We start from the raw sequence: 25,884 nt of genomic DNA on the forward strand, positions 1-25,884 counted from the left end.
AACTTCGTAATTTACAGTATATGTCTATGATCATTATTTAAGGAATAAAAGCCGCGGTCAAGGTTTGTGAGACACTCTGTATATATATAATTTATTTATTTATTTTTAAAAATAAGGCAAATGTGATAAAAAAAATTTCTAAAAAAATTATTTTGTATCTAAAATTTATTTAAAATTAATTGGAGCTATTACCCTCATGGCGGCGTACAGGGGTTATCAGTCCATAGGACATAAATTGGACAAAAATACCCATTTTGAAGGAAAGGAGAACCACCCCCCGTCTTTGTGAATGCCGAAAACAAAGGGGTTCCCTCCCGTAACTTATTCGACGACCCACCACAAGATTTATTTGGTGTAGCTTTTTCCACTGCAGATACTCCTCTAATCCCGTTAACGTGTACCACTCTTGTTTCTTTTTTTTCTTTCTTTTTCTTTCTTTTTTTTTCATTTTTTTTTTTACCCTCTTCGACTAGTTATTTATTTATTTCTTACATTCTCTTTCTTCTCTTCTCTCTCTCTGCTAGAACTTTTTTTCTAGAAATCTTTCTTTCTCTTTCTGCTATCCCCCCGTCTCCCTTCCCCTTTGAGGTTTTCTCAGAACTCATTATTCGATGGAGTGAAGTTGAATTGTGACCAATCCAGCATCCGGATAGAATCCGGTTTCAGGTGCGAGAGGATTCGTCTGGGAATAGATCGATGGAAGCGGTTGCGGTTAGAGTTGTGGCTGAGAAATTAATTTGGGCCTTTTCGCTGAAAAATGCTTACGCTTAGAAGCTTCAATTACCAAATGCTTCCTAAAGTAAATCAGCGTCCTCCCACAGAAAGGTAATCAGTTACCTGCCCATCAACAAAGCATTCACAGGAAAAAGGAGCAGATTTTTATTCTTTCCTGAATTGGTTTTAAGTCGCTCTTCTCTCAGAATTATATTTCGAAGGGACCGTACTTAAATAGACTTATCAAATAAAATTGGTTTAATGATCCAAATATTTATTTTCCATTCATTTCTACTTTATTGATTTCAAATTTTCTTTAAGATAATCTGAATAATAAATTTTACCCTTTATTTACTTTTTCGTATTTAAAATACCGAAGACATTGTAATTTTCAAATTATGTGAAATAAAACTACTCTGATAATTCAAATTTTTCTCATTTATTTATTCAAATCCATTAAATCTCAAAGAAACCAAACCTTCATTTCTTCTTTATTGATTCCAGATTTTCGCAAGACACATGGAATGTTTTTTTTTGTCCGTATCTGCTTTCTTGTTTATAAATTGTAATTTTGGAAGAAATGTAATTTTCAAATCGTATTTTGAAAATGGACCTGGTTCCCCCGCCCCCTGTTTTCTTTGTTCTCGTATATTGAAAGTTATGATAATCATCAAATTATTTTTGATGAATCTTCATGTTTCAAATCTCTTTTGAATCTCAAAACTCAGTTTTGGTATAATGCTTGTCGATCTGTTCTTTCTATGAATAAGATAAAATTTGAAATTCTGGATGCAGTATGTAAAACAAATGTTACAGATTTCTGTCAAATTTTTTAAACCTCTTTAGGTGTCTGTTAATCATTCTGTAAGTTTATAAACAAGATAGAAAAGCAATTCGTCAGACAATTTATTGTAACTGGGTTTATGAATTTATAATTAGAACTATAGGCATATAAGACAATTTCAACCGTATTCTGTCCTCTTTTTGACTTTTGGTCGTTATATTTATTTAAAGCCATTAGATATAACTAGATTCATGAAATTTAGTATGCGATCTTGATGCAATGTATCAGATCATTGAAACTAGGTATATGACTTTATAACTAGAACTATAGGTAATTCGGTAATTTCGGTATAGGTAATTTTTAATCAATTATGTCCTCTTATTGGCTTTTGGTCTCTGTGTGTATTCAAGTGCGATAACTCAACAATGGAAATAGCTAGATTGATCAAATTTAGTATGCAGTCTTGATGATAAAATAATAGATTTGTTTGAAATGTCGCTTCGTCGGCTTATGTGAAGAAATTCAAAATATATATTGGTTTCGTTCATTTTACGAAAACTTTAAGCATACAATGAACTTAATTATTCAAGAAGTATTTGTGGAGAACACTTCCATTGGTTATAAATTTCAGATCTGAAAAATAATTTCTTCTTTTCTCGTAATTCTTTTTTCTTGTAAATTCTTCTTTTTTCAGTAACTTTTTAATCACTCATCCGTAATTTTTAATAATTTTTTCTAACGTTTTTAATAATTTATGAAGTCTGCAAAATGATGTTTACACACACACATATGCAACATTGCACATTACGAAAAAATATATATAATTGCTCATTTACTAAGTTGGAATTCTTTAGAACGCAAAAGGAATTATAATACCTAACAGCATTTGGATTACTTTGTGTTACTAATATTATTCAACATTAGTCGCCTTTGGAAACCAGCTGCTTCTCCGAAAGTATTGCTTATATTTTATTTCATTTGAATCGTTTAGATATAACCTCACACCCATGATTCCACCAAATTGTCAGACACTTAAGCCTTGTTATTTTAATCACCTTATTTAGTTTCGGTTGATTGTGTACATGAACTTTTCTAATGAAGATCTTTACCATGGCGATTCTTCTCTCATCTAAATTTCGTGGTAATGTAACTTCACGTTTTTATTTCTCTTGCAAAACTACGCTGCTATTAAAACAGAATTTTTCTTTTTAATTTTCAACAATGGAAGAAAATAACGCTATTAAATATTTCATGAAACAATGAAAATAGTTTGAATTTCATTGGATTTGCATGACTGTTAAATTATAATTAAAAACACATTTTTTAAAACCATTTTATATGGTTTTAAATTCATTTTCGTACAATAATGTTCTTGGTAGTTATTGTGGAAAAATACAAATATTGCCTTCAATTTTTAAATATTTCAAATCCTAATTAAAGTTTCAAAAGATATAAAACCGCCCCTCGTCGCTTTGCCACTCTCTACAACAAATACTATACATCGCCTGTCTGAGGATTAAAATAATGCAAAAAGGATAAGAGTGTTTTTCTGAAGTGAAAAGTAAAATGTAATAGTTCTATAAAATATATGTTTTATGGAAATATCGCCGATCCATCGAAATAACAGTGATAAAAAATCTTGACGGAAATCTTTGATCTAAAAATGGTTGAGGGTGATCTAAAGAGACGGTAAAGATGATTTGGACGCCTGGGACATGGTATTACTTTTTCGCCTCTTGGTAATATATCACTTTAAATAGTATGTGAAAGCATTATTGTTTTGTTTCCATAACACCTCTTAAGATTGGCGTCTGGCAGAACTATACCTCTTTCCCCCTGTTTTTGCGCCATCTCTTCAAGCTGTCTTTTACAGGGTTTCTAAACGTGAACATTCTATTGAAATTGGGGGCTGGGGGAATAACATGAGAAAGTATTTGTCGTTTTCAAATAAATAACCTTAACCGAATCCTATTTAATTTTTTGTATGCAAAAATTGGTCAGATGATTATAATAGCAAAAATGTATTTTATTTGCAAACTAATATCTTATATTTCAAAATGATGTTTAATCCATATCTCTGTAAAAGTTAACTCACGAATATGTTGAAAATTTCAAAAGTAAATTAAGAAATATATAGTCAAAAAATAAGAAAAGTCATAAGAAAATCCAGGAGGTAATCAGCGTTTTTTTAATGTTACGTAACATTTTATAATTATCTAAATCATCGTCGAGTTGAATGTCCTTGGAACACGGAATATGATAGATTTGGACAAAGAGTGAAATGAGAAGAAACTAAGCCACCAATCTTAAACTGTATCTTCTTGATGCAACTATGTAATTGGAGCGATTATTTCTTATATACGTTTTGTTATTCCAAATCTATTAACACCATAATCAAACATCATAATGTCTTTAGCTAATCGCTCTTTAATGTAGATGTCATAGTTTAAAAGATGAAACGAGATAATAGGTGAAAGAGACTTCAGGAATAATTTTCTATTTTGTGCATTTTATTTTAACAAGTCTTCCGTATTGTGTGGCTCGGCTTTCGGCGCAATATTTTGTAAATGCGATTTCAATGCATTCTGAATTTTTATTCGTTTCATTTGAAATATTATGAATTTTATCTTAAAAATACCAAAACATGGAACTTTTCCCCTTGTAATTTCGGGCATTTGCTGAAATACGTGATCCTCTTTAGAGGATAACTTTTTTCGTTACTTTATTGTCATTTTTTAAACGATAAACAAAATTATTTTCACTGTGTATTGAAGAGTATATTATTTTGTTGTTGTTTAACTAATCGATCAATAAAAAGAAATCGGATGGCAACTGTATCGAGCTGTTGATGAACGAAAGAATTTCCCTTAGAATGACCCTAATAAGAGATTCAAATATTAGAACAAAATTAAACTCACATTTTAAAACTTTGATCAATATAAGAAATTACTCCCATGTTTTTTTGATTTATTGGATTTCAAAAGTTTCGATGATATCGAAACAAGTTTCATAAGATGATTCTTTGACTCACCGGTGCGAATTTCATAGATTCAGATTCTACGGTAGAATAGTTTCCTTCCAATTTAGAATTTACAAACTTTCGTTTTTGACTTTTTTTTTTTTTTTTTACCAATTGCATTTGAGCTGGGCTTCTGCAAACATTACATGGCTACCCTAGGCAATGAAAAATTCATACACTACTGTAAATATATTTTAAAACTTTAAAAAAAAATATCGAACCAAAACAATATCTAAATTTTTCTAGAAAATAATTTTTATTATCTCGCTTTTTATAATTCAATGATTCATTGACAAACTTATTAATGCATCTTTTCTTGTGAGTATTTCAATAACTGATCGATATTCAGAATGATTGGAAGACGCCTATTCGATATTTTTGATAAACCAAATCATAGTCTGTTTGACTATTTTGACTAATAGACAAACGCTCTATTATTGTGGCACCACTTGGTGCTCCCCTACAAGAACATTACGGACTGCACTTGACCATAATATAGACAACTATTCTATTAATTTCCAGCTCATATCGTCTGTTTCTTCGAGAATGGGCGAAAGTTATTGGAAGAGTGTTTTTATCCAGACTCATAAAACATTTAACATCAACGAGGTCTTTCTTATTCAGAAATCTTGTCATTTATGTCTAGAAGATTTTCTTTTCACATTTCAAATACAACTATAGAATTATTTATGATAGAGTGATGTCTGAATTAATGATTAGATGTTATTAAATGATTAATAGAAAACAGCTTAATGCTGATGTTAGATTTTGTGAGAAAAACTAATTATGTTCAATTACATTTCAAAGATAACTCTTGCTTTCCCAATTTCAAGTAATTTTAAATAAATCCGGATTTTTTAAAAAAAATTTTTGAAATCTAGAATTATTTTACATAATCTTCAGCATCTTAGAAGGAAAATCTATTCTACAGGCAGAAAGTTAAATTTTCCCAAGCAATTTCATCCAAAAAATTTTTGTCTTAGAAGCATCACGTATCTATAGTCACACAGCAAAATTTTCACTAGCAAGTTGCAAAGCAATTTCATCTAAACACTTTTTGGATGAAATGAAATTAACATTGATGAAATGTTTCAAATAATAAATAAATTACTAATTGTAGAATTTTCATTGTTAGATATTTAATTATAGATATAGAATTTTAATCTTTATTTTATCTGTCTATTTGAAAATTTTGAAATTCTTTTTAAGAGGCTATTTCTCGGTGATTAATTGCTTATTGATTATTGAGGGAAGATAGAGATAAAATATTTTGATTTTTTTCAAAGATAATTATTTTTAAAATTCTGAATTTAGGCCCAATCCACGGCAAGGAGTTCATAATTAATGAATAATATATGCAGAAATATTTTTGTACTTTTTTCAATAAATATTGCATTTAGAAACATGGTAATCGTTTATCTATAAAATGATCAAGTATAATAATAATTGTGAAGGAACACTTCCTTAGCAAATGCTTTTTTAACTTAATTAAATATTACGTTAAAAATTAGCATAAAATTAATTCTTTTAAACAAATGGAAAATATTCCACGTCGCTAGAAAAATGACTCCCTAAAATCTGCATTTATAATGAAAATCACATAGCACATAATGAAAATCACTTTCCTAAAATTATGTCAAGTATATTTCAAGATTAAAACTGTAAATGTTAGGAAATCGGTTTATGGAAGAAATATTTTAGATCTTATCTTATAGCTTCATTTTGAAGTTATGACTTGTTTTTCAAAACATTGTTGATATTCTTTTTCTTTCATATTTCTATATCTTAGATTCAATCACTTAAGAATTTTTTTTTCCCATAGTTCCTATATATTCGAGATCGATAAAATCAACTATATGTTACTTGGAATGTTCTAAGAAATGTGTAAGGTTATTAGTGTTTTTTTCCTCTTCTGTTTTTAAATGTAGCCTTTAGAAGTTCCGTATGTATATCTATGATGAATCTTTCACCATATTCGATTATTTAAAGTATAAATTAAATTCGATTTAATTTTCATTTATTTGCTTGTTATCTTAATTTTCAATTAAAAATCTAACTGAAATTTTTAAAAACCCTTTCTTTGAAAGCATCAATTGCACAATAAGTAACTAGCTGCCAAATTTGGCAACTGTAAGTCCTATCATTCATTCTGTAGAAGGATCCGATTTTTAATCCTGCCTGATTCATCATACAATTTACTGATATCTGCAGATCTATAAATATTATAAGTTTATAACAATATCATGTCACCAAAGTCAATAATCAAGATGACTGACAGTAACTGTCTATTGTATTGTTTATCTGGTCAATCATCTTGATTGGCAATTTAGCATTCTTGGCGAGGTGAAGAGACACCCTAAACTAGATATCAATCCAATATCATAATAAATTATGTTTATTATCTTACAAAAACTTAATTCATATCTTTGAAAAAAACATGATTATTGACTTTGCTTTGTGAAAATCCTTGTTCTCCCATATAGCACTTTTCAGTCATTAGATTCTAGTGATCAGACCTTGGTTTTTCTGTTATGTATTCTAACATTTATGTTCTTCAGCCAAACTTTCTTCTCTGAACTCAGCACTGTCAAATTATAATTGATGTCACAAATTTCACATTTTGGAGGATTTTTTTTATTCTCTCCTCAAGCCAATGTTTATTGGATTTAATTTTGATCTTAAGATCCTATGGAGAAAAATAAAATATTCAGTAATGTATTAGGAATCCTTGCTATCACACTTTGATTCTTCCTATATTCTTCCGTGTGTTCAATCATAGGCCAAATGTTTTCTCTGAAATTAACGCTGCCAAATTACAGTTGATTCAGTCACAAATTTCAAATTAAGGATTTTTTTTTGTTCGCTTCTCAATTCAATGTTTATTGGAATAAATTTGATCTGAAGATAATTTGGGAGTGGAAGAAAGAAAAAGATTCAACAATAAATTTGGAATCTTTGCTATCAAACCTTGGTCCTTCCTATATTCTTCCGTGTATTCAATCATAGGCCAAACCTTTTCTTCTGGAATCAGCACTACCAAATTATAGTCGATCCAAACGCAGAATTCACTCCTAAAGTTATTATTTTTTTCATTCATTTTTCAGTTCAACACTTGTTTGACCAATTTCTATATCAAAATCCAATGGGAAAGAAAGCAAAAGGTTCAACAAAGTCTCTGCGGGACTCCCACTAAAAGGACTAATTCTGTGGTCACTCCAATTCGCTGGACGCGTGACTAATCCTCTTAAATTTCCAGTCCAGGCTACGCCGACAAATCGCTCGAGTGCTTCAATCACTAAAATGGGCAATTAACACGAGAACCCACTCCGAGTTATGGAGAAGACCCCCCGTCGAACAGTGATCCGACAGAGTGCGGGGGGGGGAGAAATCGAGTCTCCTCTTTCTCTCCCTCCCCTCTAAAAATGTGAGAAAACATTCCTTTCCAACCCCCATCTTCTCCGGTCATGGTGGCATTCAAATCGATGAGAGTGGACAATGGGCTAACAGTGTGACCGTTCCGAACTTTGTATTGGTTTTTCGCCACACAGATTGTGAAAAGGTGGAGAGATGTAGATGTTGTTTGCTCGAATAAACTCAACAGATGTTTCGTGGTGAAAACTTCGTTCTTTATGGTCGAATGTGGAGTGGACGGCATGCGGTTGTGTTTGCTCGGCCGTGTTATATACATAACGGACGAATTTAAAATATGAGATTGATAAAATGTTTGATATTTTAATTTTATGCTTTGTATTGATAATAAACGAGCGATTGCTTTAAAATCAATAGAAAGAAATATTGTAGCTTGTTTCTTTTTTGAACCCAAGACTAAAGAAAAGAAATGCTTGTTTAGAATAAACAGCTACTTAAGAGATAATTTTATGATTAATAATGATAGATATGAATATTGGTGTGAGAAAAAATCTAACAGACATTACCTTTTTACCTTTCTTTGACAAAGATTCACTGGAGTTTTACTGGTGTGGTGTGGCGTGGAGAGGGGGGTGCCAGCTCAGGTGTCGTCCTCGTCATCTGACCGTGGTTCAAAATTACCGAGGTCCGTCCCAAAAATAGCCCTAGTGTTGCTTTACAACGGGACGTTAATATAACTAAACTAAACTAAACTCACTGGAATTTTAATAAATTTAAATACGATGAAAACTAGTTTTTAATTGTAGTCGCTGATTAATTTAATGACCACCATTGCTATTTCTTTTTTCATTTCATATCACACTGTTGTAACACTTTAACAGTACAACATTTAGATGCTTTTGTTTTGTAATCGTAGTTGTCTGTGTCTTGAAACGTTTAGTTAATGTTAATATTAAAAAAATGGGACGGCATAACAATACGGCAAATAATACAATAATTGTTTATTTTTTTCCACATAAAATAAATTAGAAAGAAATTTTATCTATCAAGTAAATAAAAAAGGGATAGTAAACATGAAATTTATTAAATAATCAATTACCAATAGACGTTCTGATTTAAAAATATCCAATATTATGATAAATTTCGTGTCGAAGTATGTTTAACTTATTTTAAGACTGAATTTCTGTGTATGGAATAGATTGGAAACATTATATATCAGTGTATATTTTGTTTAGTGGCATTTGAGAACAATTAAACTTCAGTTAACTTACTTATTTGCGAAATTAAATTTTTAAACTTAGCAGAAGAATAGTTTACATGTGTAAATATCTTAGTTTGTGAAACGTAATAGGCTATTCTGAATACGATTTTCAACAAACTCTTGCGCTTCAGGAAATTTTGGATAGAAGAGCAAGTTACCGAATCTGCGCAAAGCTTTTAAATTAAAGCAAAAAAATTTCTTTTACCTTTGACAAAGATTCACTGGAATTTGAATAAATTCAAACATGGTGAAATTCATGATTCACCATGTTTGAATTTATTCATGTTAAATTCTAACATAGTAAATTCAATGCATGCTGAATAGAATTTGATAATTGCGAATTAGACAGTCAAGCAAAAACAAGATGTTCTCACGATATGGAATCTTCATTTTAAATTTGACTTTTGACAGTTTGATTAGTTATTGGTTTGTTATTTTATATCTAAAGCAAGCAATGTTCTTAAATAAAGTTATCACTCAGATAAGGTGAATATAGAGAAATTCATTCTCTCTTCATCATTTGTCAAAATTGAAAGCATTATATTGCGGTATATTTAATAAACACTTAAAAGCAAAGAGAGATATCAAGAGAAAATTTAAATCATTCAAAAAAAAAATACTAAAGCAATGAAAAGTATAATAATGCTTTATAGTTCTATCAAGCAGTATTCAATTTTTAAGACATTTTGTTTTATCAATATTTTTATATTGATTTTTTGATTATCAATTATTTGTTGTCTTATAAAGAGAACATCACGAATTTCATATCAACAATCAGTTTCATCTAATAACAATATGTTACTAATATAGAATTAAATTTTTCCGGTATATTTGTTCTACAATTATGTATAAAATCAGTTTCTGCATCAGACGTAAAATGTAATAAGTTTATCCGAAACATGTAAAATACATACATTAGTGCCAATTACGTGCATGATAGAAACTGAGATTCACATAATCAAGCTAATTGCATAGAATCTATATTTTGAAAGCAATATTTAGTCCATGCTATAGTATCTAATGTGCATTTGTTTACAATGAATAATGATTTGTATAGTTACTATGGTAATAAATAAATATTTATAAACATTATATGAAAAACTTATAAACTACATTTATTAATGCTTCTTGAAGAAGTGATTTCATGGTATTAAGGAATTCAAGTTTTCTATAAATTTATATATTTAACAATTTAGAAAAGAAAAGGAGGCGTTTGTAATTACTATTTCTCAGTATTCTTTTCTCTGGTTATATTTTGTCTTGGATAAAGATTAATTAATGGATAAGATTAATTTTATTTCTTCTCAATACTATAACTATTTAAATATTTAAAATAGTTTCTCACTTTCAAAAAAAAAAAAGTTCACGAATCATTTGTAGTGGATGAGATGTTTGAATTTTATTTCTTTTAGTTATTTTTTTTTTCCAAGCCTCACTTGATTGTCAAGAAAAAGAAAATTGCTTATGTTCATCGCTTTTTAAGTGAACTTGATTCCCTTGTGCACTGATTAGCAGATGTAGCTACAACCCTGTAGAATTTATAGATTAAAGATCCGTTTATCTTAATCAAAGAAATAAATTTAAAAAAATTCATTAAAGAAGTTGTAATAAAATTAAGCTTTCAATTTTGCTAGAATGTTTATTAAGAAGAAAAATTACAATATTTAAAAATGCTGGAATAATAAAAGATGTTTCATGTGTCTTTTAAATTCTGAACGGAATATTTCAAATTGGCCCGAAGTGGACTTGATTCATTTGTGCCCTAAACTGCCATTGCAGCTTGAACCCTTTAGAATTTATAGTTTAAAGACCCGTTTATCTTAACCAAAGAAATACCATTTTTTTAAAAACCAATCCCTTTTTAAATATTAACGTGTTATGGAAATTTACATGTGTAGATGTATATTCATATACATATTTCCCTGATTATATCAAGTGAGAATAGATCTTTCATAAAAGTGAGATTCTGTTGCTTCTGGCGAATACGAAACGAGAATAATTAAACTCCTAATGAGAGGGTGGTGTTTTCTTTCCTTCATGGAAACAAACCAGACATTCTGCCATGAATCGACCTTTTTTTGCTGTTTGCAAACGGAAACGAACAACGTGACATTGTGGAAAGATTTTTGTTAGGAGAGGAGTCCTGTTGCGACAGACTTAGCAACAAAACACCTACCTGTTCATTTCTTCCTGTTGCTAGCAGACTTTGTTTAGCCAAGTAGTTTCTTGAATGGAAACAAAATATTTACTCTACTGGTGTTTTCCTGCGTCTGGCTTATTTTGGTTCATTGCAAACACTTTTATTCTATTTCAATTTGCAACATTGCATATTATGAAGCAATGCATGTGTGACAGTTGTTAAGTTTATAAAATTGGATCTATGAAGTTTATATTTTTGTTTGTTTCTTCATAGTTATGTTTTCTTTTTAATGAACATTAAATCAATATCTTCAAAATATACTAAAATTTCAATAGTTAATTCATTTTAATTTATTTTTTAATAGTTATCAGCTTCTCAATGAAAATATACAGAAACAGAAATGAGTGAAACATTGATTTAATGGCGATTATTTTTAATCAAAGTTTGTTAATGTAAATTATTTTCATGATTTGTGCCCGAACAAAATTTTTGTGTACAATATTATACACTTTTGTTAATTTCAAATAGTGTTATTCTGTTTCAATTTACGACAGTGCATATTATGAAGCAATGCATGTCACAGATGTTAAAGGTTTATAAAATTTCATCTATAAAGTTTGCATTTTTGTTTGTTTGTTTATTTATATTTTAATTATAATTTATTTACATTTTATATTTTAATAGACAATAAATCAATCTCTTTTCTAAATATATTAGAATTTCAATAGCTAGTATATTTTGTTTTAACTTATTTAATTTGAGAAATAATAGTTTTACAATAATAACAATAATAATTTTAAATTATTATTGTTATTAAACTATTAATAGTTTTTAAACAATAATAGTTAATAGTTAACAAATAGCAATTTAAATTTATTTTTTCACTATTGAACAGCTTTACAGCTAATGAATGAAAATCCACTGAAATGGATGAAACATTGATTTAATGGCGATTAATTTTAATCAAACATGATTTATTAATTTAAATTATTTCCATGATTTGGGCCAGAACAGTGCCGAGACAAAAAAAAATTTTATTCAATATTTAACAAAGAGGTAAGTTTTCTAAAATCTGCCCTTACATCAAAAATTCTAGCGTAAACTCATAAAAGTAATTTTTAAAAAGAATTCTGATATGCGATGAAAAAGTAAAGTATAAATAATAAAAAAAAAATTAATAAATGATAAAAATGTTTAAAAATTATATGTATCAACAATGAGCAAAAAAACTTTTACAAAATTCTCCTGAATAACAGAGTTTTTAGTTAAAGTATAAATCTGATTAAAGACAACATTTTATACTGTGTATTTTTCTAGAATATCTCTTGATTTTCTTAGCAAGAATAATTATTTGCTTAAATTTTTTTTTCTTTTGATTACAACAGCAAAAATCAAACATTGCCCATTATTATGTTCTGCGCTTTATGAAACTTATTAAATTTAAATGAAAGAAAACGTGCTTTATTTTCCCAATTTTTCTATTTTCAAGGGATCAAAGGAATGGATAATGGTGTAAAATAATGAGACAAATTTATCTGAATTAACATATAATATAAATATTTTCCCACGATTTACAGAATTAATTTAATTTCAGGGAACCAAATAGAAATCTTATTAATATTATATTTCCGGTGAAGTTTGATTTGTAAAAATGTATAATCTTATTAAATATTTTAAGTCAACCTTAGTTTGGGTGGCTTAATGCCTTATAAATTAAAACCGATTATTTTTCAACCTTAAGATCAGTTATATTGTAGCCGAGTGGATGTAGATGTTAACTGTAAATGCATATGCCTTAATTGTATATTTCTTTATAAAATTAATAGTACACATTTATTGAATATTTCATATCACGCTTTTAATTAACCATACTTCTTGTTTTAAACTCCGAATTATATTTTATAATCATATTTGAACTCATTATCATGTCTTGTCATATTTTTATCAATTAATTATCAATTATTAATTAATCAGAAAAGAATTTATGAATTTAGTGTTCTGTACTTGAAAAATTAATTAAACTTAACATTACTGGTATTGCTCTTAATGAAAAAATCTATCGGAAAAAGTGCAATTTGTGTTTAACCCTCTGCTTGAAATATCTTTAATTTTGAGTATATCTTATTAGTTTTGTGCGATGAAGAAACAGAGAAAAAAAAAGGGGGGGGGGAGAGAAAAAATGAATTGAATGATTTTCACATTTTGTTCCATAAATGCAAATGTGCATTTGTTGGTTTTCTCTAACAGGCCTATTATAATTTTTATTACATTTGTCGTATTAAATTAAATATAAGTATTCATATTTTATTTGTATTGATCTATGTTTTTACAGAAAAATTATAGGTATGATAATTGTTCTTAGTTTCACATAATCCTTTCAATCTTCAGACAAAATGATTACTAAAAATATTTGTGCTTTTATTACAACTTTTAAGCATCTTTATTGAAATATTATGAGTAATTTTCAGTAAAGGTGTATTTAATTTATTATAAGATGCATTTAGTTTGTCTCTACCATCATCATCGCATTCTGTACAGAATGAATGGTCATCATTTGTTTTGTATTGTATCCTCTTTTAATTCTACCGACTTGTATATATATTTTTAAATACGTATGAAGGATTGAGAAGTAGATGAGAAGGAATTAAATACTTGTGAGAGACTGAAAATTGAATGAGATGGAATTAAACACTTGTGAGAGACTGAGAATTGCATAAGAGAAAGTTTTATACTTTTGAAAAACTGAGAATTAGATGAGAGAGAATTATTGTATATTTGTGAGACAATTATCTGAGAAAGAGTTTTATATTTATGAGAGACCGACTTATATCGCGAGTTTTTCCATATATTCTACAGCTCTATCATGGTTTTGCATTTATTTCATATTCATTGGCTTGGTTTTACATCATCAGTTCAATTAACACTTTAACAAAAGAAATACTTTATATCCCTAGCTATTACATCAGAGTCAAAGCTGGTTATGGAGTTGGTGGCTCAAATATCGTACACGAGATCGCCTAATTACGATCAAATATCGTATGGTGGTTCAAATAATCGTACGCCAAATTATTTAACATGTAGCTTCAAAACTCAACGCTGATCGAATTAATATAAGCTATATTCAGTAATGGTATATATCCTTTTCTTTCTAAGTGACTTGGAAACATTGATACTGGGAGGGCGGTGTAATAATAACTGCTGAGTGCTATTGGCTCCAAAGCATTAATTTTTGATCAGAAATAGATTAAGAATTGGTCCGCAGAGGTATTATAATCATTTCTTCAGTTTTATCCTAAGCTGGATAACTAGTCTAAAGAAAGACTACCTCATGCATCACATCATTTCTTTCTCTTACACTTTTTAACGGAATATACAAGAAAATAACAATACATTCCTTAAAGCCCACACGAAGTAAATAGTCTGGTACGTCAGTTAGGAGTAAGGATGTTATACTGATTCGTCTTCGCACTGGGCATACTCGTTTTAAGCATAAGCATTTATTTTTGGTGAAACCGCATCCATTTGTAGTACGTGTTAAACACCTTATTCAGTTGTACATATTTTATCCGAATGTCCACTGTTTGACTTCCAACGTCGTAAATTTTAAATGCAACGGCTTGATCTCTTAACGATCTAATGGGTGAAAATCCTCACAGTAATGTGTTCCTTTTCTTGCAGCTGATTGGTTTTTTTTACATCATATATGATGGTTTTATCACGAGCCACTTGCTTTTAAATACTTAACCATCTTTTTTCAAATGAATTAGTTATAATTTTGACCATAATTTTACGTTGCCATATGTTCATATATTCACCAAACAAACGCTTAGTGCAACTTGGTTGTTAAAATTCAACTCCAACTTAGATAGAAAAGATATAAAAAGAGTCAAATCAAAGAGAGCCATATACAAGTATTATAATAACTATAATAATTTATTATAATAATAATTGTGTTTATTTTTTACCTTATTTGTTTTATCCCTTAGAAATATTCCCGAGCAATTATTCCATACAATTTTTAACGGGACTTGTAATTTTTTTTTTTCAATTTGTCTCTGAACTTCAGAATACTGACTATTCACATATGAAATTTGTATCGTAAATCATAATACCTCTGTGTCTGATTTTGCTCTAAAAAAAGGTCTACATGTCCAATCTTTTGTTCGAGGTGAGGTAATCCTTCACCCTCAGCTGTTTCATCCGAGGGTAGGGACCAGGGGGGAGCTTAGGTGAGAGAGCTTTGGTTGGTCGTCTGGCTGGGTGGGAAACAGGGATGTAAATCATGCCCTGGGAGCTCAAAGCAATTGGTTGATGGGATGTGGTCGGTTGAATGGGTGCCCTGAGAGGGGGGCTCCTGCCCCAGGTAACAGCTGCGCCCCTTTGGGTTGGAGGTCCTGAGAACATCACGGATGGCGTATGCCCCCTCCCTCCCCAAATACCGAAAGGAAGGGCCATTCAAAAATGAAGTTATGTAATTGTTGAATGAATTACCTTCTGAGGAATATGGGTATTTTAGAACAAATATATCTAGTTTTGAAGGAAATAATGGGAAAAGATGGTAAATAGAGAGAGCGATTTCTGTACCTCTATCTGGAATCATGGCGAATCGGGAAGTAAAAATAATTTCACATGTTATGTGGATTCATTTTAACAATGGGTCATGAGAAATTGTTTTTGGCATTTTTGTATGAAGAAATTGCATGAATAATTAAGATTTTGAATCTTTTTGGAGTGTATAGATGAAAAATTATTTCGTTATTAGTAGTTATTTTGAATGATAACAGAGAAAAAATAAGGAAGTATCTCTGCTTTATTCTGGCATATCATGATCAAAAATAGCTCTTCCTCCATAAAACCAAACTAAAATGCCATTAGCGTTGTAAATTTATTTTGCTTCTCAAAATATATGTCTTAAAATCCACTTCTTTTTCAAATGTTTTCGTTAAAAGTATAGCCTTTTTTCCATTTAAATTTTATCTGCGACATAAAAGTTGCATAAATAACCCTTGTAATGCTCTCGTAACATAAGTGTAATCAAAATAAAAATGATTTGGATCTTTATGACTCTGGTGTATATATATATATATATATATATATATATATATATATATATATATATATATATATATATATATATATATATATATATATATATATATATATATATATATATATATATATATATATAAAACCAAATAGCCTTTTAGATAAATAAATTTCAAAGAAAATGATTATTTATAATTATTTATTTTCGAAAAACACTCATTTAATTTTTATTTTACATAGAGTAAGATGGTACTTGATAATAAAAATTTTGAATCGTAATTTCTTGGATACGTAGCATGTGTTAATGAAGTTTCTCAAATGAATTTCAGGTGTTATTTCAATATAATTATATAAAAAAAATATATGTGAAATATCTTTTTTTTTTCTGCTACTTGGAGTTTCCTGTGAAATTAATAATGTTTTCAAAGCAGTTTTTAATTTTTGAGGACTATTTGTCTTCCTTACTTAAACATATCCATCATTACATATTGCATTAGTGAGCAGCTCCATAAATTGTGATATCTTTTAATAATATAAAAGTGTAATAATGAATACAAAGGAGTGAATAAAATCCAAATCTGTTTGACCATTGTACATTGGAAATAAAAAGATAGAGAAATAAAATAACAATACATTAAATGTGTTTTTATTGCGCAGTTTACACATTACTCAGAAATGAATGATTCATTGTGTCTCATCTTTATTCTGGATGACCCCATCATTTAATACTATTCTCTAAATACACTACATGGAATAACAGCCACTTTTTAGATCCCAAAAAGGCAAATAAATTTTAACTAACAACAATGAGTAAATCCTATGCTGGGAGCAAGAACAGAACGATCTAGGCTTTCGTGTTACGTTTCTGCTTTTTCCTCTTTTCCTTTACATCACCACTTAGGGAAGGGAGAGAGAGAGAGAAGGAGAAAAAAAAAAAAAAAAAAAAAAAGATGAAAACAGAACCAGAAAGAAGAGGAGGGAAGAGAAAAGAGGACCTCGCGTGAATGGCGGCAGAATACAACAACACAGAGGAAAAGAGTTCGGAGCGCTCTGATTGGCTGGCAGCCGACCTTCCGGGGTTTAAGCCCAACCAGCCTCCTCTGCCGGCGGTAGCCATGGACAAATTTAATCTAACACAGCACTCGGGTAAAAAATAGCGGGGCCCCCTCCGGAAAAAAAACACCTTTTGCCCTTCGCATGTTCTAGTATCTTTCTTGCGGGTGATAGTCGTTTATTTTGGTGATAGAAGAGCACGTTTTGTTTTGTCTTGTGTGATGATGAACACTTACTTCGAGCAAGGCGGATTCTACAACGGGACCGCTGCTACAACCGCCGAACCACAGGCGTACCGCTTTCCGCAGAGCTTGCTGGTGCCCCCGTACGGCCCCGGCCCGACGCCCCGGAATGCCCACGAGTCGACCCCCTATGGGGACACCAATGGTGGGGGCAATGGGTCCTGCAAGTTGTATGCCGGGGGAGAAGCCAATTTCAAAGCTGAGTGTCTGGCCAAAGAGCAGAATGGTTTCAGCCAGGCCGTCAAAGACATGGTGAACTGGCCAGCCATGGCCAGGGCGGCCAACGAGCAGATGAGGTCATTTGCGACCGAGAATTCGGCTACCCCCAGGGGCAGTGAGACCTGGCAACAGTGTTGTCAAACATCGCCGGCGATTGGTCAAACCCACAATAACACATTCTACCCATGGATGGCAGTGCAAGGTTTGTATAAGATGCCTTTCTTAACAATAAACCTGTTTCAATTACAGCTCTTGTATTTCATATAGCAATAAGGCAGTTGGATAGAACTCTTGATATATAGACATTTTGAACAAAAGTTTATCAATAATGATAAGTAAATTAGTGGTTGTTCAGCGAAACTGTGACTAATTGATAGACAAATGTTATATGATGAAAATTGTGAATGCAATTAAAAGGAAAGCATTAACATTATCAATAGAATTTAATTGAATAAACTGAGTAAATGTACCACATTATATTTCCCTCAAATCCTGCAAAGAAACCTGGTTATTTCTTTTCAATTAGAAATATGCTTTTCTGAATAAAAAAACACACAATAAACTTAATAATGTATAAAAAAAGTCAGCCTTTTGTTCAGATATTTATAATACATTTTATTTACATGTAACACATTTTGTATCCTGTATGACTTTAATTATTGGAATACAAAAGTTGAACTTCATTTTAATATGAAAAGCAAACTATGCATTCTAAGCTATGCATTCCCATTGCCAAATTCATTGAATGTATAACTTTTCAATATTACTTTTTACAACTATTCCCAAACCCAAAACTATTTTTTATTATAAAATTCTAATTATATATTAAAGTTTTTCAATTGTTAAATTATTGATCTAAGAAAATGTAGAAACTTTTAGCTGTTGATACTACATATATTTTCTGGCATTGAAATGAATCTTGATAAATTGTACTCACCTGCTTCATTCTAATATGATAATAGTGTTTTCTGCTGCATTTTATTAAAAGTCAAAACAGTTATATGTTAATTAAAAAAATTGCTCAAGATGTTTTAATAATAGCTTTGTTGCAATATTTAATTAATCAGATTATCGTCTGAATGAATAGTTGAATTTATCCAAATTCTCAAATAATAATTCTATCAGTGATTGAAAAATAAATAATTTGAACAAGAAATTAGAGAAAATTTTAATCAAAAGTTTGATTTAAATCAAATAAAATTCAGTTATTTGTCAATTCTATATGTTTTTGTATCAGTTGTTGAAGGAATTGAATTTCGTTTAGGAGATTTTTATTTACATCAGAAAATAATTGATTCCGTAGTCATTTCAGTGAATAACGAATAGAATTTTTATAAAACGAAAGGGAAGAAAAATTATAGAAATTCTTGAGTTCTAAAGGAAAACAAATATATTTTTTTAAAACAAAACATGTGATTTTGTAAGTAAAAAAACCATGTTAATAATAGAAATATATACTGTTTAAAAATCTTTTTAATGAACAAGCCTTTGGTGGATCAGTTTGTATCTCAAAAATAAAAACTGGCATTATTGTAATGAATTTGCTTGTTTATTTCATAAAGCTATATTAAATATTAATTTCTATTAGTTACCTTTGAACAGAATATAAATTTAGTCGTATTGTTAATAACTTTCGTGTAATAATAAAAAAATATTGATTCCATATAAAACTGTAATCATATTTTTCAAAGAAGATTTTAAAACGAAAGAATGTTTACAGAGTAACTAATTTTATACTGTCATTAAAATATATCAGTATAAATAATATGCAGTGTCCTCCGTGTTCTTTATGATTTCTGCATTCATAAAATATCATAAAAATTGCAACGAAAGAAAATGAGGATATCTCATTCATTTCAAATCAATTACAATGTAATTAGTTCTTGAAAATGTTCTTAACGAATTCGTTTTCGAGAAAAATAAGTTTATAATTTTTTGTGATCAACAAACTGAAATTTTATTTCATGATTAAAACAAATTAGGATGCCTATATTTATTATTCATGTATTGGGAATTTTCTATTTGCATCACATAATATTAAAGTTTTTTTTCTCTAAATTGTTCATTTTTTAATATTAAATAGAATTTATAAATATCTTCTAATGAAAGGGAGAGAAAAAAATTATTGAAAAATTAATATATAACTTTTAAGTATGATCACATATCATAGTGTAAATTGTAATGTATTGTATCATTGTGTAATGTTTAAAAAAACTGATTGTCTAAAAAATGCGATTAATTTCATATAAAAATGCGGAAAAAAAATCTTCAGGAAATCGATACCACCGAACACTTCAAAACGAAAATAATATTGCTAATTTAATTTTTGAAATGAAACCATCGTTTTTAGATTTAACTCATTTTAAAGTTTCATGTAAAAAAGCATTTTTGATGACTATATTACGATAAGATGTTTTCCCCTAAGAATGGCCGTATTTCAAAATTTGTTATAGTTAAAAGTTACCATTCTAATTTGAAATTACCCTAATGGTACGAAATTACTATCTAATATTTTTATTTTATGTATATAGATTATTTTTAAAAAAATGTTCGGAAAATTATTAAAGCATTGTGAAAGCATTTACTAATTATCCATTGTAAGATGTCAGTTAAAATTCTGTCTGAGTGGTACAAATTTAAGAAAGTGAATATAAAATTCTTTCTCTCATTATTTTTTCAAAATAATTTTTTGTTGAATAATAATAAACATTCATATATACGTATTAAATATAAAAGAAAAGAAAAGGAAAGCTAAAGTATTATTCATTAAAAATATATATTAATATATGTTCTCATACATTCGATAGAAATAAAGGGAATGAAATAACACCATGTTCTACTTAAATAGTGAATGAAACATAAGAAGAATATACTCTGTAACATTACTGTTCAATAAATCAAGAAAGCTGGATAAACTCTATTAGCGGCGTATCTCTATATAAAATCTTAATGACTAGCAAGGTGTCCAGAGCGCTCTTGCTAAGTGAGTCTAACCAAGTGTTGACATTTAGGACTTCCGTAAAATAAAATTATGTACTGGCGGAAAAAATAAAAAATCGCCACAGCGATCACAAAAGGTTTTATTTGATCCTAAGTAGTTTATCCGGCGTCGTATGTGATCCGTAATCGTAATTACCTGTTAAACAGCCACTGATGGGTGCTTGGCGGATTTTATGACGCCCGTAAATTCTTGCCATAGTCTTTTAGTTCTCAGGTGCCTGTAAACATCTCTTTATTGCAAGTTAAGTGTTGTAAAGGGTTTCCCAAGGATTGGAAACTATTTTCGGTCTGCTCCGCTCCTGCTGGATGGGTCGTAAAATTCGCTTGCCCCCTGGGACAGGCCTCTCCAAAGTGGGAGGCTTTAAATGCCGCCTTTATGCGTCATTCGGCCAAACGGTGGGGTCGCCCTTTAGATTATTTCCTTCGGATCTAAGTAGTTAAAAGAAATGGCAATGCTAAAAGATCATTTATCGAAAGCGATTTTTTAAACTCGCGTTTTTAAATTAATGCTGCAATAATTTCATTTTTCTTCTTTATTATCTACAGAATATTTCTATTAATGACACGCATATCTGCAATACTTCTATTTTGTTATAATTATTTTGGCATCAAATTTTAAATATTATGCTGCAATTTTTATGGATAATATCATAAAATTAGCTGTAAATTATTGTCTGCCTTTTTCTCGTTGGAACTTCTCATAGTGCAAGTCGGAATGAAGAATAATTAATTGCCCTCTTTACCAGTCGAATTTTTGCCCTATTTATTGCCTTTAATGCAAAATTTTGAAATTTGAAATTTAAAGAAAAAATATCTGAAGCTGATATTTCTCGGCGTTTTTTCGATGTTAGAATATTTGTATGTGTGAAATAATTCGGTATTGATTTAATTATTAGCGATTGATATTATCAACTTTTTATGAAAAAAAAAATCCGTTTATTATTAGTCATTATTTGTAATATATAGTTTTGTAATGATATTAAAATTAATTACTTTTATGCCATTTCTTTTTCTTTGAGTATGTTGCAATTTAAATTTGTTTTGTTATACTTTTTCTATCAAAGGAAATGAGTAGCAATACTGAAAAATATGAAAAATGATTTCTAGAAAATGAAATAGTAATACTGAAATCGATAGTACTACACTATGAAAATGAATAAAAAAATAAACAGCTATTCATAAATTATATAAAAGATGCTGATATTTTTGGCATTCGATATTTCTATAAAAACTAATTTTTTAGTATTATTTTTTATGAATTATTTCTATTTTCTTGTGAATCTTTTCAAATGCTCTATTATGGCTTTATTTAACGTTAAAAGAGAGAGAAAATGCAGGATAAAATGAAGAAAATTTCTGAAAATTATTACAATGTAATAAATGTTAGATTATTTTAGAATTGAGTTCAAAATGTTGTCTCTCACGGTAATAGGGCCAATTAAATTGGCATGTTTCTGTTTACAATAATAGTTAAAAATCTTACTTTGGCATATAAAATAAATAATGCTGTTGTACTGTTTATAATTATATACTTCTAAAAGAAGAATGAAGTATAAAATAAATCCGAGTGACAGGTGTATCTAAGGTCTATATGGAACATACATTTTTTAATTCTGTACATTTCTTATTAAAAGAATTGATTCAAAGGTATATATATAAATATCATAAATCAAACATTTTTAATATAAATAAGAAAGAAGTGTATAAATAATCGAGCATTTTTTTTACACTAAAAGAATGAGAGTATTCGTAAGGTTTGGATTTTCCTCTTGAAATTTGGAAATCAAAAATAAGTTATGCATTACATTTTTAAATACGTTTGAATTTTAATTTATATATGGATTTTTTTTTAAAAAAAAATTCTTATTTATTTACAACGAGTAACTGAAGTTTCGATTTATTAACGCTGTATCTTTATAATATCTTTTGATCCTAGAAATGATTTTGTGATTTTTGAAGTTCGTTTGTTTAATTTTTCTAATATCTTATCCACGTCTTAATGTTAAATTAAAAAAAAAAAAAAAAAGAAAGAAAGAAAGAAATGTTATTTCCCTATTGGTAATCGTTCCATTTAAATAATATAATAAATTGTGTATGAATTGACAGATATCCTCATACGTATTTTCAATGTTTAATTTTTTATTAGCAGAATCGCATTATTCTGTAACAAATAAAGCCACATTTACAGTTATGTTAAGCCGTATTATGCGCATCGAACCAGTGCTGCATTTAACGTAATGGGCTGTAAACATATCTAGCGCTATCAAAACGTCTCCCTAATGGATCTTTGGGTAGATATTATTATGATAGGAAAGAGTTTCGGTTGTCAAGATATAATTTACGAGCACGTAGCCCAATGTTTACAATAACTTATCTCAACGATGTTTCGTAAAGAGATCCTCAATCAGGATGGGATTTTTGCTGCTGAGAGGAGATGTGTTATTTATTTCCCTACTCAATCCATGTTGACTATTTGTTTAGAGTGTTGATGTTAGTTGGGAGAGTTATTTCAACTGGTAATATATCACCTACTAAGGTATCTTCGAGCCGATTAAAAACAAACTTTATAAGCATTTTTTTCCCCGAATTGCTTACTATTGACTACTTTTCAATTACTACAATTATTTTTACTGATTATTTTATTTCAAATTATATTGTGTATTATTAAAACTAGTTTAATGTTTCACTTATTTATTTTAAACATCTATTAAATTACTTTTAAATGAATGTAAGTTTATTAATTAATAATGTGTGTGAAGCACCTATTCTATTGTTTAGATTATTGATGTTAATTGGAAGAGCTATTTGAACTGATGATATATCATCTACTAAGGTATTTTCGAGCTGATTTTTTAAAAACTTAATAAGCATTTTTGCTCCGATTTACTATTGGAAACTTTTCATTTACTAAAATTACTTATATTGATTACTTTATTTCAAATTATATTATGTATTAATAATAATTGTTTAAACTTTTCTCTTATTTATTTAAAACGTTTATTAAATTACTCCAAAGTAATTTAACTCCAAGTTTATTTAACATTTACAACCATTAGGTTAAATCAATAACAACAAAGTTTTAATTAATTAAAGATTAGTCGTCGGAGATTGTGGTTCCTTCAGATCCGAGTGCCCCGTCAACAAATCCCATCACTAGTGTATTAATTAATACTGTATGTGAACACCTATTCGTTATAATTACATTAGTGATTTGAATAATTTCATTTAAATTTTATCAGTTTATATATTGATCTTTTGAGATCTAAGCTGAATTTTCGGATTTACTTACATCCAAATGGTTTCATGAAGTTCTTATTAATGTCAGAGAAAATAAGAGGATAAGATTTGGAAAAATAACAGAAAAAGCGTATTAAAGGAGATAGAGTTAAAGTTATTTGAATAATAGTGGTTTAACATTTGTCTTATTTGACATGAAAACAGAAAAAAAAATTGTTTCAAACACCCTCTGATACCACAAAAGGACAGTTTTATGTATGGTTATCTTTAAATATGTACTTGACATGAAAGAAGAACATTGTTTCAAATACCATTTGATACCACAAAAAGGTAGCCGCATGATTATCTTCAAATATGCGTACCATGTTTCAGAATACAAATAATGTTTGAAGACACTAATCATTTTGACCTTGTCGCAATAAAACAATAGTTTGATGCTTTTCTTTCTTATCTGACACCACAAAATTTATCTGGAAAATTAAATGCAGTATGTTTTGGATAGAAATTCTATCTAGCTTTGCACTGTTCTTTGAAGAGGGTAGGGCATTGATTCGCCGAAACATCTAACGCGGCTTTCTGGAGAAAATCAAAGTGAGGACCCCAAAATAGATTCCAATTATCAGTTTCTCCGTGTGCCGGATATAAAAATAGACTAGACCTGACCGGCGAATTCGTATTTCCCACCCGATATTATTTTTAATACAGAGGAGTTGGCTGCGAATTCCCCAACCACTTACCGTTCTGCTCACGTATGTCTCGAAACGGGCCCATGTGTTTACAAGAGAGCGATCGTGTCTTCCACTTCCTCGTGGATATTGCATTCCTGACAGGTGCCCGTCTACCCCCGGTGTCTTTTAGGAGCTCGTTTGTTGGGCCCTATCAGCTGGAGGTCCCAGGATTATGGCAGCTCTTGTGTGGCATCGGATGTCAAAATGATCTTCAGGAGATGTCCGATCTTGTCGGCGCGCTGGCCTTATCGCAGAGATAATTCTCCGCACCTAATACATCTTCGCCATTATGATCCGTCATATCCGAGGGGGATTAGAGGCTCTTCTTAAGGAGGAACATATTAGATGATGCTTTTCGGATATTAAAAGGCCATCTTTAGTACGGCATTGAAGAACTCTTACCAATATTCTAACAGCTGTTTGTATCTTAGATACATCTTAAATCTTCGAAACAATTTACCATATATCGTCTTAACTTTTAATTTAAGCAGTTACGTTTTTCTGTTTTTTAATAGTGTTTATAAAACAAAATTAGTTCTAATTCGAAATCATGTTAATCATAGCAAAATCGGTTCCAATTCGAAAGCTACTTTATCGTATTAAATCATTTTTTGTTGCGGCGGTTAAAAGTTATTTCATTTATGCTGTCATCGTTTTTGTAGTAATTAAAATTTTTTTTTCTGACCTTCCAATTCACAAGCTTTACCGAGAGAATATGTTTGATGAAAAATGCATGAGAAAATTTGCAATGCGCAAATTTATTATCTAAAGCAAAATCTAATTTTTTCGATTAATTAATATGTTAACATTTTATATTATTGTTTCTACAAGTTTTAAAGCAAATTTGAACTAAAATTATTTGCAGTTTAAATTTAGATATTAAATCGATTCTGATTGTCAAAGTTACAATTTTAACCATTTGAATGTTTTAAAGGAATTAAATATATTTATAATTAATATTTTTCTAAATATTCTACTATTAATAAAATTACTAGGAACTACTAGGAATTCTACTAGGAATAAAATTAATTTCAATATTTATTCGCTGTTTTTCTTTAATAATTTCTTCGAT

The 25,884-nt window shown here is 29.4% G+C and overlaps 1 protein-coding gene across 1 annotated transcript in view; it reads left to right on the top strand.

Moving 5' to 3' along the window:
* Positions 1-17,382: 17,382 nt before the first annotated feature.
* LOC129981339 (homeotic protein ultrabithorax-like) overlaps positions 17,383-25,884 on the top strand; it is a 47,357-nt gene continuing 38,855 nt past the window's right edge. The window contains exon 1 of the mRNA XM_056092134.1: positions 17,383-18,049. Within this exon, the coding sequence (XP_055948109.1) occupies positions 17,608-18,049 (442 nt within the window). The 5' untranslated portion in view covers positions 17,383-17,607. The remainder of the gene's footprint in view (positions 18,050-25,884) is intronic.

This window comes from Argiope bruennichi, chromosome 8, assembly GCF_947563725.1.
Source record: "Argiope bruennichi chromosome 8, qqArgBrue1.1, whole genome shotgun sequence".
NCBI lineage: Eukaryota > Metazoa > Arthropoda > Arachnida > Araneae > Araneidae > Argiope > Argiope bruennichi.